The following is a 17,058-nucleotide window of genomic DNA, read 5'->3' as shown; positions in this document are numbered from 1 at the left end:
TATAAAGCTAACCACAATGTTCAGATTAAAATTATGTTTCAAGAAAAACGGCGGTGTGAGCGGTCGATTGGAAGAGCGATATTTCATGCATGGAATTCCTCTGTCATTTCTCATAAAGTGACAACAGTTCTGTATAGGAAGGGACACAATATTGGAGCGATTCTGATTTGAAGATACTAAATTTGTATAGGCTAAGAAATTAAAATGTATATTTAATATGCCATTAATATTTTAACAACCGAGAAAGATATCCTCCACAGATGGAGGGAATACTTTGAGAGCCTTCTTAACCCGGGTGGCCCAGCAGTTGTGGACATCCAAGAGGCACAGATCGGGGCAATGACTAGTCTCACAGCAGCAGAAGTCCATTTAGCAATAAAATCACTAAAATCGGGCAAGGCTGCTGGCGATGATGAAATTCGGCCCGAAATGATAAAAGCCTTAAATCGAGACGGTGTTCTCTGGCTGACTCGAGTGTGTCAGGCTTCTTGGATATCTCGGCGAGCACCAAAGCAATGGCAGACAGGCATAATAATACCAGTCTTCAAGGACGGAGACCAGAAGGATTACAGTAACTATCGTGGCATCTCTCTGCTCAGCCTACCTGGGAAAGTGTATGCTAGGTGCTTGGAAAGACGATGTAGCAGCATAGTTGAGTCAAAGTTCCAGGAACAACAATGTGGCTTTCGTCCTGGTAGAAGCACAACTGACCAAATCTTCAGTTTAAGGCAAGTCTTTGAGAAATCTTGGGAATATGCCAAGATGTCTACACATGTTTTGTGGACTTGGAGAAGGCATATGACCAGGGTCCTCGGGATAAGCTTTGGCAAGTAGTACAGGAGTATGGAGTGGATGGCCAACTATTAGCTGCCATCAAGTCCCTGTATGAATGCCCAGAGTTTTGTGTCAGGGTAAAGAGCACAAAGTCTGAACCTTTCACAGTCTCCTTTGGCCTCCGCCAAGGGTGTGTTCTGTCGCCCCTCCTTTTCATAATATCTATGGACTGGATTGATAGGCACAGCCGAGGCAGGTGAGTGTGTCAGAATTGGAAGATGTAGCATTGAACGACTGCTTTTTGCAGATGACCTAGTTCTGCTTAGCTCTTCCACAGATGACTTCAAGCAGACCCTGGATAGGTTTGTAGCTGTTTTTGCAGAGGCCGGAATGAAGATCAGTGTGGCCAAAACTGAAATAATTGTGGTCTCAAGACAACCATCCCCGTGCACTCTACATGCAAGTGGAGTCCCAATGAGGCAGGTGGAGAAGTTTAAATACCTTGGGTCCATATTCACGAATGATGGAAAATGGGACGTAGAGCTAGATACTCGAATTGGCTTAGCAAGCTCAATATTGCGGGAGCTTGGCCGTTCGGTAGTATTGAAGTGGGAGTTAAGCCAGAAGGCAAAGCTGGCTGTCTTCAATACAGTCTATGTCCCCATCCTCACCAATGGTCATGACAGTTGGGTAATGACCGAAAGAATGCGGACACGAATCCAAGCGGCTGAAATGAGGTTCCTTCGAGGGGTTGCGGGGCTGACAAGACTCGACAGGGTCAGAAGCTCTGCAATTCGGGAAACCCTCAATATTCAACCGCTGCTTCTCCGGGTTGAGAGATCACAGTTACGTTGCTTCGGGCACCTGGTCAGAATGGCACAAGAGAGGTTCCCTCAGCAGGCCCTCTTTGCCAAGACAGAGGGTGGGAGGCCACGTGGAAGGCCAAGGACTCGCTGGATAGATTATATTCAAAACCTTGGGTGGACACGTTTGGGAATCCCACCAGAACACCTGAGCTTGGTGGCAGAGGATCGTGACCATTGGAAGTTCCTTTTGCAGCTGTTGCCCCCACAACCCCATTAGGAAAGGCGGGCATTAAAGATGTATGTATTTAATATGCCTTTAAGCAACTCACAAAGGTATGCTTAATGCTGCCATCAACATATGCTTAATGCTGCCATCAACATATTGAGGGATACCAGCTGTAAGAGATCGATAAAGTAAAGGATTTGGACATGTTGGCGAGCATCGAGGTTAAATATAGGAGCCACGTTGTATTGTTGAACAATCGGAGAGGATTATAGTCATGAAGATGAGAACATGACTCACCACTAAGTGATAAGAAAACAATGATTCTGTTAGGCACTGATTCCATCTCATTTATATTATTATGTCAATATACGGATTTCTTGATTTCTAAGATAGGGTTGATGAGGTATAGATCTATATTACGAGAAGAATATCTGAATTTAAAAAAATAGCTGAAAGAGTGCAATTTCTTATATTCTCATTCAGATCACTAGAGACATGAAAGAAACTTATCGCGCTGATACTTTATTTAAAAAAAAAATAGGGCTTGTGACAATAGGACGAAGAGAAATAATATTGAAGTTTCTTAGGTTCAGTAAGAAAGGGGAAGATTACAAGAGATTTTTTGACATAGTCTGAATGCATTCCAGGCTAAGCTAGGTGTGTATTTAGGTATAGGTACCGCTCTCACGATAAATCCGCAGAATTGGAATCGTATTGTAATAATAATAATAATAATAATGAGCTGATCACACCTTCAGCTTTTCTAGGCATATTGTCCAACAGTTTATGATAATATGAATCAAGTATTTTATATTCTTCCTTCAGCATAACCAACCGTACGTATACCGTTATTGAACTCACTGGTCTAGTCTAGTCTAGTCTAGTCTAGTCTACACTCGACATTCCAGTTCATCCCCTGAAGTTTTACGAAATAATTTTTCTTAAACCACTTCGCGATAGTACCTGCATTACGATTTGATGCATTATCGTACTGAACAAGACATGGGTCAGATCCTTAAAACTGCCACAATTGAGGAATCATTACATTATCCAGCAGTCTTGTCCATCGGCGTTCATCCTTCCAGGCCAACAAGGAATGGTATAAGTCCGAAGAAACAGCTACAGATCAATATACCTCCGTCATCAAACTTCATAGTTAGAGTGATGCACTCAGACACAAGACGTTCCCCATACATCCATCACATACACTAGACATTTTTCTAATTTTATAGGCAAATGTGAGTGTGGTAGATGCAAGAAAACAACGTTATGCCTGAGTACATCATACAAACGGTGAATATTATTAACACTAGTGTAGTATTCGCTGTTGAGTAACATAGTTAATATGTGACTTGTGTGCAACTGCCGTTCCGTAGTGTGATGTAGAAATATATCTGTAAGATGCATATATTTGTTTGCTTTATGTAATAGCGTAGGCCAAATATATTTTAACCACCGATAGTCCATCCATAAAAGTTTTCAGTTCAATATTACACACCAACAGAAGAAGATGTATTACACCCTGATCAAATTTCCTTTCACATATACAAATATCTCCCACGAAGTCTAGAAATTCCTCAGTCGACTATAATTTCCTCGTCGCCATTTCTTATCGTTTTCTTCAGAGATAAGGAGGAATCTTTCCCCTTCCCTAGCTCAAAGTGTTGGGAGAATCAAAACAAGTAGAACTTTTATTTTTTCCTCCTGAAAACGAATAACCCAACTGCTTATTTTCTGAAGATTAATTTATACTTTATCAGACTGTCATGTAACCTGATTTTTCTTCAAGTGTTGGTTTCTCTTCACAGTAAATTTAGAGGTTAGGTAAATTTTAGAGTTGGGATTTGAGACGTCTTTCCTACATCCTGGGAGAGAAAAATTTTATTCAAAATTTAGCGAAGCTATTACTGGATAAGAGAGTTCCAGTTTAACATTAAACAAATAAACACAGAGTTAAATATGTCAATCAATTTTCTTTATAAAGGGCATGAAAATATTTTACAAAAAAAGAAAAGATTATTCATTCTGTGCACTTCCCCCTTTCAGTAAATCGAAGTTCGATATTCAGTTAAAACATTCAAACACTGTTCAACCATAATATAAATTAAACTGGTAAGATGATCCAGAACACTAATCCTCAAATGGTGACTCTAATTCGTCATCTGAGGATTAGAATTTTAGGTCATCTAACAGTAGGATCCAATATCTCAACTTTCATTTTGCAGTTGGACATATAAGAAGAGTAATTTCTTCGGAAGAGTCTTAACTGAAAAACTAATGACTTTGCAATGATTGTTTTTTAATTTTCTTATACTTGAGGAATTGCACTTCAACAAATTGGTTCCGGGAACATGAAATGCAAATTCATATTGAAATGGTGTTTTAAAATTTGATTCGCCATAAAGACCTTCTGCTATGCTGAAAAGAAATAAAGAACTACTCAAAGATCAAGACTTCATGGACTTGAAGTTAAATATAGAAGATATTTGATCTACACACTAATCAGTGCACTTAAAATTCATGCTCATTTTTCGAATTGAAAACAAAAAAAAAGAAGAAAATAATGTTAAGGAAAATTATATAAATTAAGCATTCGTGCATACGTTAGAAATTGGTTAATTGGTTACGTCAGAATCCATCATGCAAAAAATCATTCGCAGAGGGGTGAGAAAGAATGATTTTGTTTGTTTTCTGTAGAAACAGGCATATAAACCAAACAGATTACCTGATTTTTGATGGAATTCCTAATGTGTACAGGTAGGCTGGAGGTGAGTAAGTTAAGAATAAGGAATGAAGAAGCTTCTGAAAGGCAATGACAAGAGAAGCGATAATAATAATAATGATAACAACAAAACAGATAAAGCTATTAAATTATAAAATAGCATACTTTATTTGTGTAATGATATGAAATGATACTGAAATAAATTTTCGCGTAGTTTCCATTGTGCTGAAGTTAGTCAAGCAAAGACCATGGCGCTGTGATTAAGATTTATACGCGTAATAACCAGGATATGTTTCATTCATGTGTGCAAAACAGATAGATAGATAAAATATTACTGTTTGGTGTTGATGAATGACATTCGTAGTTGCTGTATCCCAAAATGACTCCTTTCAATGTTATAACAGAATTATTTTTTGAAGATTAATATCATATTTCGTAGAGCTTCAAAGAGACAGATAAATATTATCAGGATGTAGAAATGCATTTATAAGTATGGGCCAATTAAAATAGTCCTTTTATAAATATCAAAATCAAAAGACTACAAAATTATTTGCTTATCCCCTCTGAATCTCACCTCTGGAGCGATGTAGTCTGGAGTTCCGCAGAATGTGGATGTCTTGTTGCCATTGCTGACGTCACATTTACACATGCCGAAGTCGGCTATTTTTACATGTCCATCCGTACACACCAGAATGTTATCCAACTTGAGATCTCTGTAAATTAGGCAAAAAAGACAATTATATGCGTACGCGTTTGATTTCTGAAACAGAGATCCGCCGCTTGTGTTTCCAGTTTAATGTATATTTTAATTTTTTGTAAGTGTTTTTACAGTATATTAGTGTGTCGATTATGTTTTTAAATACTATTAATGACGAAATCTGTAATAAAACAAAATTGTTAATGCATTGTTTGCATGGATAACTGCTTAATTCATCACGTGAATACCGGTATTTAAATTCAGTTGAAACACAGTATAATTAATTAAAACCTGTTTATCCTCTAAGTGCGTTAAAGTTGGTTTATGTGATCCCTGATTTTCTAATCTTCCAAAAATATCAAAAAAGCAGTAGATTATTTTGCATGATTATATTCGCCTCACTTAAACCCTCCCCAAACACATACACATAACGTGATATAACAAAGAAACGATTACAGACAATCGTTTTAAAAAAAGGTACATTTCATGATAGTATTCTTGTGTAATGACACCTTTCATTAAAAAAGCTAAACGTAGAGCTTTTTTTGGCATATTTTGCACGCATGATGTTAATTTCCGAACTTTTCCCATTAAATAATTTAATTGCAATGAAAAACTTCATTAAATATTTATCAAGCCAGAGCGGAATTCTTATTCTGATTTTGAATCGTTTTGCTAATAAAACAGTCCATTGAAGCCAAAGAAAATTACCATTTCAAATTGTTTTGCATGCTTGTTGAATAAAAATGATAATGATAGCGATAAAAAGTTTTTTTTCCCCCATTGGAATTTGGTTTTCTCTTAAAACCAAAATCGAAAAGCCAAAATTAAATTTTAGACGTTTCTTATACTTTTTGACGAGATCTCGGATAAGATTTCTCCCAGCCAAACATAGACACGCTAAGTTCATAGCAGTGGCAGAATTTTCAGTATTTGTAGATATCACTTCATCGATTCATAAAGGCAACAAGACCTCTAAGTTTGCTTGTAATGCAGTATAATATTCCGTTTTAAATGGCTGGAGCTCTAGCTTTTTATATGTATAAAATAACTTTGTTTAAGACTATTGTATATAAAAATATATTTCCGTGTTTCTTTCCATAAGTAACATTCGGTTTGCGTCTCTCAGATGACATGGTAGTTGTATTTCAACTATCTGCATCGAAATTATCATCGAAATAAAGTAGATGATATTGGGGAATTAGTGAGCTACATACCGGAAACCAGTAATTTTTCGCAATAAATTGTACACAACGATTTAACTTTACATATTTCATCTACGAGCTTGTGTGTTGTAAGGAAAGCATGCCATTTTAATAATAACATTCAACCTCTTGAATATATGTTTACGCATTCATAAATAACGCTAAAATTACTTTCATGACCTAGTCAAGAAATTACATTTAAAGACAAAATTTTATGCACATTAACTGATCCATTATTCCTCAAATGAATATACTTCAGAATATCTTTTTCTTCCTAAATTCGTGGCTTCGCAGAAATGATTTGCCTGGGCTTGCGACAATTTATAAAACCTCACTTTATTTTTGTAGCTAAAAGACCATTTAGTTTATCCAGATAATCAAACATGAGAATTTTAAATTCGCTATGGGAATAAAAGAATTATACACAATGATATAAAATTCCTCTGTAACGAGTTTTATTTGCAAATAGAAGTTAGTTATTTGTAAATTAAAATTAAACTATCATATAGCTGTACAAAATTCTGGTACCCTAAATCTTGAAGGGCAGTAAATAAGCCATTGAGGAAACTTTTTTTTTCATCTGTAAGAGAATAGGTGAATAGTTGCTGCGTTAATAAAATATCTCGAATACACTAATTCATGCAGTTAAGCTACACAAAACCAAAACCCAAATTAATGTCACGCTTTTTGGTTATGTTTTTTTAAAAAAACTGAAGTTAATTTTGTAAGTTAGGTAATGTAAATTGCTCGCTGTACTGTTAGTTGATCATCACACATTTGGATTGCTGCTACCATGCGAAAAAATGCGAGGAAACAACCTACTTCTGGTGCCATGTAATCGGGTGTCCCACAGAGATTGCGTGGAAGGCACTCTTGGCGATATATGCGGAGCTTGCAGAAACCAAAATCCACTAGTCTTATATGACCGTCGGCATCAAGGCATAGATTATCTAACTTGGCGTCCCTAAGTGAAGGAAGATGAGAAAAAGAGTCTGAAAGATGAAGTATTAATGATTTAACTTAGGTTAGGTCAGCGATTCTTACAGAATGTCATTGTATTACAAAATCATTTAAAGACGCCGACAAACAAACAAACAAACAAACAAACATTACTTCGTTCGTTTGCTGAAAATTCCGTAAAGGGAGGATTTTCTCTAAAGGAGAAGTGGACCCGATGTTTGGGCATCACATATACTCTGTATTACAAGAATTATTGGATGGGAATCCTCAAGATGAAGAGACATCCCTCGGCTATTATTGTCGATATTAAAAAAGCAGCAACTGTTCATAGACTTTTAATTTGAAATGAATATTCATGGTACATGGGGCGTAATCACACCTTCTTTCTACTCTTGGCTTAACGGTGCATTTAGGAAATGGACGTTTATAGGCTGTATTCTTTTACAGATTGAACAGGTTTTTGATACTCAGGAAACGAGAGGGGGGGGATAAAAGTTTACACTGCTGAGTAGATGCATATAAACTGCTAATTACGAAATAGGTTAACTAAAGTGCGTAGAACAAAAATTGTCTTTTTTCATCACACTGCAGAATTAGTAATTGTGTACACTGCAAAGACAACGTAACTGATGAATCATGGTGCCAATTTGCATTTATATGAGGTTCCTTTATCACTCCTACTACAACTGTTACGTGCTATATATTAAACCAATGATGAAATTTAGTTCATATATATATTAGACTAATGTTCATAGTTTGAACTACATCTTTATAGCATAGGTCGTTTTTTTCTGTAATGAATGCACTCGTGTGCTGCATTCAAAATAATATTTCAAAGATGCATTAAAACTCTGAACCAATAATTCAGCATGTAGTTTGTCGTATAAAACATTACAAATTCAGACCTTCATTTGACTTTACTAGAATTCCAACTTTCCTTCCGACGACTGCAACACCAACAAAATAATAATGAAAAATCATGTGTGAATTGGCCAAGTGTCAAGGCGACGCACCTAAACATAGTAGCATGGATGTGTCACATTTATGTGGCCCGAATGAATAGACCCAAATATTAATACACATGGTATGTATAAAAATTCGCGGAATTGCAAGTTACGAAACTTGTAATTCTGCGAAGCATTTAAGCAGATCAAGAGGAATGTGAAGAAATAAATTGTACAACTGATGGTAAATTTTATAGGAAAAAGGAGAATGGAGCCAGATATCCGGATTATACAGTACTCGTATTATTATTTTCAGGAACGACAGTTATTTAAATCACAACAGATACGCAGAAATTTTAACAAGGAAATAACAATAGAAAGCAAGCACAGTTACAGTCGCAAAAGAAGTAATAAGATATAAAAGGAAAAACGTTAGAACAGGTAACTGAATTAAAATACCTAGGAATAACTCTTACCATGAAAACATGGTACACTGATGTAAAAGAGCAATCCCTTTGAGAATAATACATTTTTAATTATGTTTAAATTCAACAATATGAAAAATAAAAAAATAACAAAAGTAAGAATCTATAAATCAGTAGTCCGACATTAACAGATGTGAAAAAAAAAATTGAAATCAAAAATATGGCAGTAAATATAGCATGTGAAAAGAAAATATTAAGATAATTAGTTGAAACCAAACAGAATAAAATCAAATTTGATAGAATTAACGGTGAACAAATTTAAAAAGAATGTCGGTTACAACCAAAAAGAGATCAAAAAAGAACGAGAATATTAATAGAACGAATTCAGAAAAGAATAATTTACATAAATAAGAAACTGGAAATCAAATAAAAAAGAACCACTGCTTAGCAGACTAACTAAATAAATAAATTAATTAAACGATGGAAACAGTGTCTACACTGAAGATTATGACCGCTATGAGTAGTCAGTAATATTTATAATATTTGGCTTAAAGGCAAACGATAATCTTGACCCACTCGACGTTGCACCCTAATCATTCAGTTAATTTGATCTTTATTATACATGACCCAACCCGACCAAGGTATGCATTCTAAAATGCACTCAGTTTCGTAACGCTATAGTAAATTAATTTATGCTTACGGCGCCACATGAAACGAAACATAATTAGTTGAGATCCAATAAAATCCTGTCCGTGGAGTACACCGATTTCGTAGAAAAGCGATTTAATGTTTCGTGAAAAAAAATCAGCTTGTTTAATTTAATCTCTTTGGATTCCATTAGGATTATTTTAAAATGTTCTGGTAAGAGAAATCATGAGGCTATACTATGTTTATCTTAATTTTACCAGAATCTCCCCTCCCCCTCAAGATAAGCCTTAATTACACTTTCGTTGATGACTATGGATGTTATAGTTGCCTGCAGTTTACTCAGTATTCAAAATTAAGCCTTCAGGAACCTTCACCTGAGTTCAGATAAAACCAACCTTCCGATAACATGTCGTATTCAAAACGCTTTACATGATTAATATATTTGTTTTTATTTTTAGAAAATAGACTTAATGATTAGAAAGGAATGTCCATGTCGTTCCTAATAATACGAAGTTTTCAAATAAATCAATAAAAATAAGAAATGTGAAATTTCAAAATTAAGAAAGTCTAGTGCTCAATTCATGTAGTATCAGAGACTACAACGACTTACTCACTGTGGTATTCTAATAGTCTCGTGACATTATCTCACAAACAGCGCTAAGTTTTCTTTTAGAACGTGCAAATACCACTCGCGCAAGCCATGCCAAACAATTAAGTGAACCATTCGGGAACTATGCAGTACATGTGAAGGTAAACGGAAATTACTGGAGCGACATCTATGCGAAAGAGGAAAAACGAGTACGATGTCTCCATTAGAGAAAGAAACAAGACAAACATTTTAGTGTAAAACATAACTTATAGATTTATTTTCTTTCAATTTATCGGAGTTCTTGTGTTCAGATTAGCCAAAGAAAAATGTACAATTTTATGCTTGATTGGTGCATTGTTCTATTTAATTAAGAATCAAAGCTTGGATGACAACATTTAGACCTAGATAAATAAGCGGAATATAAAAAGTGTACATAATATTATATTCCGATTGTTTATGTATAACTAGAGAGTGCTATTAAAATTTATAGACATTTAAAGGTATACAAGCATTAAAATACTATCTTATATATGTTATGTAATATTATGCTATTATGTAAAAGTTCATATTATCTTCCAACTTTAATCAGTTTCTCAAATTGATCCGTAATCAGATATAGATCTTGCACAAATAGAAAATCTCAATCTTGATCCTTATTCAAAATGAAGCCATTCTATTTAGGAAGACTTCTTTCTCTGTTTTTAATTTTAATTAATATCTTGTGAGTAGGTATAAGTTGTGTAAGGTAATGTTTTTTATAGGAAAGGATTCTTCCCTGATGTCCTGAAATTAATGTCCTATAATTTATTTAGTTCTGAATAAATGCTCTTTGCTTATTTCATGTTTATTTTAAATTTTTAAATTATAAAAATTTAAACGTTTGTCAGTGGCGTTTAACAATTTTCTATACTTGTTGAGAGAAAAACGTGAACAATTAGACACGCAACTAGCAGCATAATACTAGTACATGCCTACTGTCATATGTTTCCAATATCATAATATCATACAAAAGAGAAGTTTTAAAGTGCTGTATATTAGTAAATGTCATACTTCGGACATATTATGCGAGCAAATGACAGTCTGGAGAAGATGATGATGCTTGCTAAAGTTAATAGAAGCAGGAGAAGAGGAAGACCAAGAATTAGATGGGTGGATGGGGTTGGTGAATGATGATGCTTGCTAAAGTTGATGGAAGCAGGAGAAGAGGAAAACCAAGAATTAGATGGGTGAATGAAGAAGCAACTGAAATGCGCTTGGAAATTCTGAAAGATATATAGCCAGGGACAGATCTGAATGGAGAATATATGTTCATAGACTCACCAGGAGTCGAAAACGACTCGATGGAACATAACAACAACAAAATATTAGAAAGGAAAAAAAAATTTCAATCATTTTCAAAAGTTTTTAAACAATAGGACTCCCAACGGTTTATGTCAAAACACAACAAACAGCTCCTTATTTCCCTACCAAAATAGTGATAGGGTTGAGAAATGATCTGAAAAACGAAAGAGCGTAAACTCTTTCTTCCTAGATGTTTCTTGAACAACCATTGAAATTTTAGTGTGAGAATCCATGAACAGCTTTTGTAGTATCAGTGATTTATTTTGGATGATGCTCAAACAAGCGAAGAAACTCTTTATTTTATAAATATAGATATGTAGTATAAAATACTGAGTATCCTTTACAGAAATATCGAATGCCATTTTTACATTATGCTTACAATACACGACGTTGAAGTTGCAGTCTACGAATCGACTAATTTTCCTCTGTCAAGTCGGTTGGTTTCTCCATCCAACTCGCAAAAGTTCTCATGAATTCTCGAATTCTCAGTCTTAATTTTTGATGAATGCTCATCAAGAGTTCTTTATGCTTAACAGTACACGAATAATATACGAAGCTGCTGTCTACAAATCGTTTAATAATTTTCCTCTGTCTAGCCGGTTGGTTTCTTTATCCAACCAGTAAGAGTTCTCATCTTGAAACGTCTACATATTTGCTTTTGTTCTGTTGCAGTGGTATATCTCATTTGTGTTTAATCTAAATAATGATATCTAATTTGTACACACCCTATAATCATTGAGGACAGCTCTTTCTTTTAAATTTTCATTTTCATCAGATAACGTGCCCTTCTGTACTGCGTTAGTTTCACTAAATGAAATAAAGTTTTTTTTATGAAATGCTGTGATAAAAATCCCTAAAAAGCCTTCATCCTGGTATTTTTAGATATTATATTAAATTTTTAATTTAATTTGATTTAATTATTTTTTTTTATCCTGGTGGTCTCTATAAGGTACTCAATGCGTTGGAATCTTGAACTTCAACGTATTGAATGAAACATCCCATGACCTTGCCCATGATGACGCTATTGCCAAGTGATGCCTCAACACTTTCCACATAACATAGTGACAAAAAAACAACAACAAAGAAGTGGTAGCGTCAGCAAAGTTAGACAGATTTCTTTCTCTCCCTCTCTCTCATGTTAAACAAGAATGCTAATCTGAAACAGTCGGACTCAACTCACAATACAAGTAGACATTAATAAAAACAAACGTTACAATAAAATATTTTACTTGAACGATGGTAAGCTAATTATAACATAAGAGTTCCAGATGATATCGTTGTTGTTTTAGTAATATGTCAGGAAAACTAAGATCATGAGAAGAGTGTAATAAGTTTGCCTAGTATGTGTGTTCAACGGCAAATGTGTCTATTTTGAAGAAAGAAATATTAGTCTTTGCAATGGAAAAATCTCGTCACCACCACCACCAAATGAGACCTGCTAATGTTAAAGATAACAATATACTGAAATAGTGTCATGTCATATAGTCCAAATTACACATAATGGGTGCAGTGAGTTTGTTTTAAACAGAAATATTCATTTTCCATAAGTACAAAACTTGAGTCCAGGATTTTTTTTTGGGAACTGTGGATGGGGTACTGTGGCTTTTTTCTAAATTATTTTTCGAGAAAAAAGTATGGAAATAAGAACCAAACCTCAGTCACAGAATGGAAAATTTTGAAGAAAACAGAGATTCATCCGCCCAGAAGCTTAGTTGAAGTTGCTTGCAAATTTGACAGAAAAGTAAGAAAAGTGATGACATGGTAAAAGAAGCACTTCATCAAAATAAGAAATCATATACAAAGTTCTTCAATATTAAGTCAGTATTTGCTCAGTTTGTCATCATAAAGGATATGGAGGAAAATGTAGAAAACTAAGTTATGTGTAAAAGTAGCTAAACAAAAGTCATAGGATCATTTTATAAAATTATTAAATGTGATAATAAGCGATACAAATGTTCTAAAATATATCCAAAAGGGACGTCATCCGCAGCACATATCAATACTTGAGGTAGAAAACAAAACCAGAAACATCAACTATAGAAACACAGCTGCACATGATATTCATTCTAAAATATTGAAACGTGATTGTATAAACGCTTTATAGATGTTACTTTGCATAATTTAAACTTCTTGGTCATGTGGCGGGAAAAGAGAATCTAATCGTACCAGTTTATAAAAAGGCAAATAAAACTGAATGTGAGAATTTTAAAGGAATTTCCAGCAGTATTCTAGGAAATATTTATGGAAGGATACTTGAGATATTGTTGGATTTAGGCCAAATAGGGATTGCCAAGACCAGATATTTACCTTACGGCAGATAGTCGAGAAATCAATGGACTATTTTTATGGTGATTCCGTACAAGAGAGAGGTTATTCAACAATAACACATTAACACTGTGGATGGAGAGAAAGAGGAAACTTGTTAACATTGGTAGTAGAAGAAATGAATGAAGAGAAAGAAAAAAAAAGTGAGATTTGAAGCTGAACTGTGGAACGTTGAATAGCTACTGCATGTGTTTCATCAAATTTAGACGAGAGCGGGGAATTACCAATGATAATACTAATGAACAGTGACCATAGAGATATCTGTAGAAAATGCATGTACCAGAAATTGTATTTCTGGATGAAGCGGGGTCAGAAGGAATGTGAGAGATGGGTCATTTATCAACCTAATTGCTCTCTTATGTACTAAATCAAGCATTCGTAGTGATGAATTCTTAGGGATATCACTTCTAATGAAAGAACACTATTCAATAGTTAGACAGCTTTGCGATCCAATAGCGTTTATTGTTGTTCATAGGTAAAGTAGTGAATTAAGCGAAATAAAAAAACCTAATTTAAATCTCCAAAGATTGGAGGTTACACTTATCCCATAAAAAACATCTTGTCCAGAGATTTCAGTATTGTTAAAGTAGCACTTTAAGAAAAAGGTTATTCTTCGCAAAAAATAAGAAGGTGAGTTTGAAAATCCGAATTTAAAGTTGTACAAGTTGATATTCTGAAAGTTTTGTTCATTTGTGTAGTGCAAGGTTTGTCTAATAAGAGAGAGAGAGAGAGAGAGAGAGAGAGAGAGAGAGAGAGAGAGAGAGAGAGAGAGAGAGAGAGAGAGAGAGAGAGAGAGAGAGAGAGAGAGAGAGAGAGAAGTGCAGTGTCCAGTCAGCAGTAAAGCTGTGGATTGGATTTGCATTCAACGCAGACGGAAAATTTGAGGACGAAGATTCAGGCACATTCACACATAATATGCATCGAACTAGGTTGCCAGAAAGCCGAACGTAACAGATGCAGGAGGCAAGTCATATATGAGAATTTATTTCATACCGTATGAGACTGGCAAAATTAGTCAGTTTCACAGTTAAAAAAACTTTTATAAATGGTTTTCAGATTTTAAAGAGGATTTGAATGCAAGTCTTTCTGCCCAAGGATATCGTCGATATCGACTAAGCTACTACGGTAGCTATGAAAATAGGAAAACGAAAACCTCAACTACATTCTCAGTTGTAAGTCTATAGATTAGGTTACACGTTTAGGTATTTAGGAAATTTTTTCAAGATGTTAGCAATTAAACATGGATATACAGTCCAGTTAAAATATTATGACTATCCCCGTTATTTCATAATCCGTTATTCTGTTCCTCCAGGTGCGGTCAGTCATTCCTCAGGTTTTCGTCCATGAGCTTGCAAAAGACGAAAGAACCTGTGTTCATTACATTACGAGCATCAATGAGGCGTGGCTGCCAACCATCGGCCCGGTGACTGCTGTCGGTTAAGTACTCTTCCATTCGTGGAATATCTGAACCACAGCATCCTCGAGCAGTCTACAGTATTGGAAGTTTCCTGGATACTACCACGGTTCTATTGGAGCCCTAAAATTAATGCCTTCCTTGGAGTTCGCTATATTACGTACTGTTCATTCGAAGTTGCTGATCGACATTGGCAAGAAACGTAATCTTATAGGCTCAAAGAAGGCACTTATTTTAGGGTGTCAATTGAGCGGTGGTAGTAGTATCCAGGATGCTGTAATACAGTAAGCTGCTCGAGGAGGCTATAATTAAGGTGTTTCAAGAGTGGCAGAATATCGGAATGGACAAAAGTCGGCAGAGTTGGTGGCCACGTGATGAACGCAAATTATTTCTCCTTTTGCCTTTTGCAAGTTCATGAAAAACTGAGGAATGGCTGACCATGATATTTAAAAAGAGCTGTTTCCCAAACCACAATTCAGCGTTCCTTCCTTTGTATAGGTGTCCGAAGTCGGTGCCCCAGGTATCTATGGTTTTCGCCAAATGATTGACGACAACGTCTGCAGTTTGTATCTAAGAGACGTTATTGGATCTGTGAAGACTGGAAGAGGAGTTGCTTTTCAGATGAATCTTATCCGAAAGTAATGATTGTCTTTTTTGGCGCATTTCGTAAACAGTCATCAGATTACTTTTATGTTTTTATTTTTATTTTATTTTATTTATAATTGCTAAGTTTCAGAGAGGGGAAACTAAATTGAAGTCAGAAACGTATGTAAGTAAACAAAAAGAAACTCCCTGTCAATTTCATACTGTTTTCCGCTAATCTTTCTAGCTATAATATAGTAACCTTACAGTATTTGTTTTGCAGCGGATATGCGGTATTAAAAGACCAATCAATTAAATAATTTATTTCAATCCATGCACTTTAATTAACATTTTTCAAATTCTAGTGCTTTTAGAGAGTTCAACTCTTAAATATAAATAACATAATGTGATAAATTTACCTGTATACTATCCCCTTCTTGTGTAGATACTTCAGAGCACAAACAATTTCAGCTGAGTAAAACCTGTGAAATAAATAAGGAAATATATTACTTCAATTAATAACGCAGATAAATTATACAGAGAAAAATATGAAATATTCTTAGTGCGATAAATAAGATAGCATTAAGTTTAATGTACATGAAAGTGTAATGATCATTACGATTTTCGGACATTCTATAAATTAATTTTATCCAACTTTAGTTAGGGGATTCGTTACTACTGAAAGGAGCGTACAGTGTGTAATAAACTTCGGAAAGGAAGAATTAAAGTGAATAAAAATCAGGAATGTGTGTAGGCAAAAACAGACTACGTGTCATTATAATATTAATTATAATTGTATTATAATAATTTGTACTATAATTTCGTATGTATTATAATATATGAAACCAATAGGAAACCTGGATATTCGTGGGGAAAAATCACTCATTGCACACATTGCAATGAATGCAATACCAAATCATAAACATTTCTAATAAAGGCTAGTGGCCTTTATACCATACCATACCATACCATACCATACCATACCATACCATACCATACCATACCATACCATACCATAATCTCATACCATACCGAAGCTACCAGAGTCAGACATAATCTTGGATGTCATTATCGTTTCTTTTCATTAGGTATTGTTTATATTTAACTTTTTTCTTGTACTCAAAAACCAGTTTCTGTTCTGAAGGGTTCTTTACGCGGATGGGAAGGAAGGGGGGGGGGAGAGAGGCTATAATTTTTCGAGCATTCCTGTAGTACCACAAGTTTTTTTGTTTCGTTTAAAATAATAATCAGTTATCTTTTCATTGACTGCAGATGATTATAACTATTTCCCAGTTATTTTGAGAGGAGTATGTATAACAACCTTTATTCCTTATAAGCTATAACTTTTTCGTAAACGATTAAAAGTTTTCGAATATTCTTCAACTTGTCAAAGACTATGA

At 34.8% G+C, this 17,058-nt stretch overlaps 1 protein-coding gene across 4 annotated transcripts in view; it reads right to left on the bottom strand.

The window, feature by feature from the left end:
* Window positions 1–17,058, bottom strand: part of LOC150110131 (uncharacterized) — an 89,692-nt gene that overhangs the window by 16,352 nt on the left and 56,282 nt on the right. For 2 of the 4 annotated variants that reach the window (XM_090398020.1, XM_090398035.1), the window contains 2 exons: window positions 16,078–16,140; window positions 7,253–7,394 (listed from right to left, as the gene is read on the bottom strand). In XM_090398020.1, coding sequence (XP_090254146.1) covers window positions 7,253–7,394; window positions 16,078–16,140 — 205 coding nt within the window. Of the gene's footprint in view, window positions 1–5,102; window positions 5,242–7,252; window positions 7,395–16,077; window positions 16,141–17,058 lie in introns of all 4 variants that reach the window. The other 2 variants (XR_016548830.1, XM_090398028.1) reach the window with 2 other exon arrangements.

Source organism: Typopeltis vanoorti, chromosome 1, assembly GCF_054136105.1.
Source record: "Typopeltis vanoorti isolate ZY-2024b chromosome 1, IOZ_Tvanoo_1.0, whole genome shotgun sequence".
Lineage (NCBI taxonomy): Eukaryota > Metazoa > Arthropoda > Arachnida > Uropygi > Thelyphonidae > Typopeltis > Typopeltis vanoorti.
The sequence above is the reverse complement of the archived record's forward strand: the minus strand, read 5'-3'. Positions and strand labels throughout refer to the sequence as shown.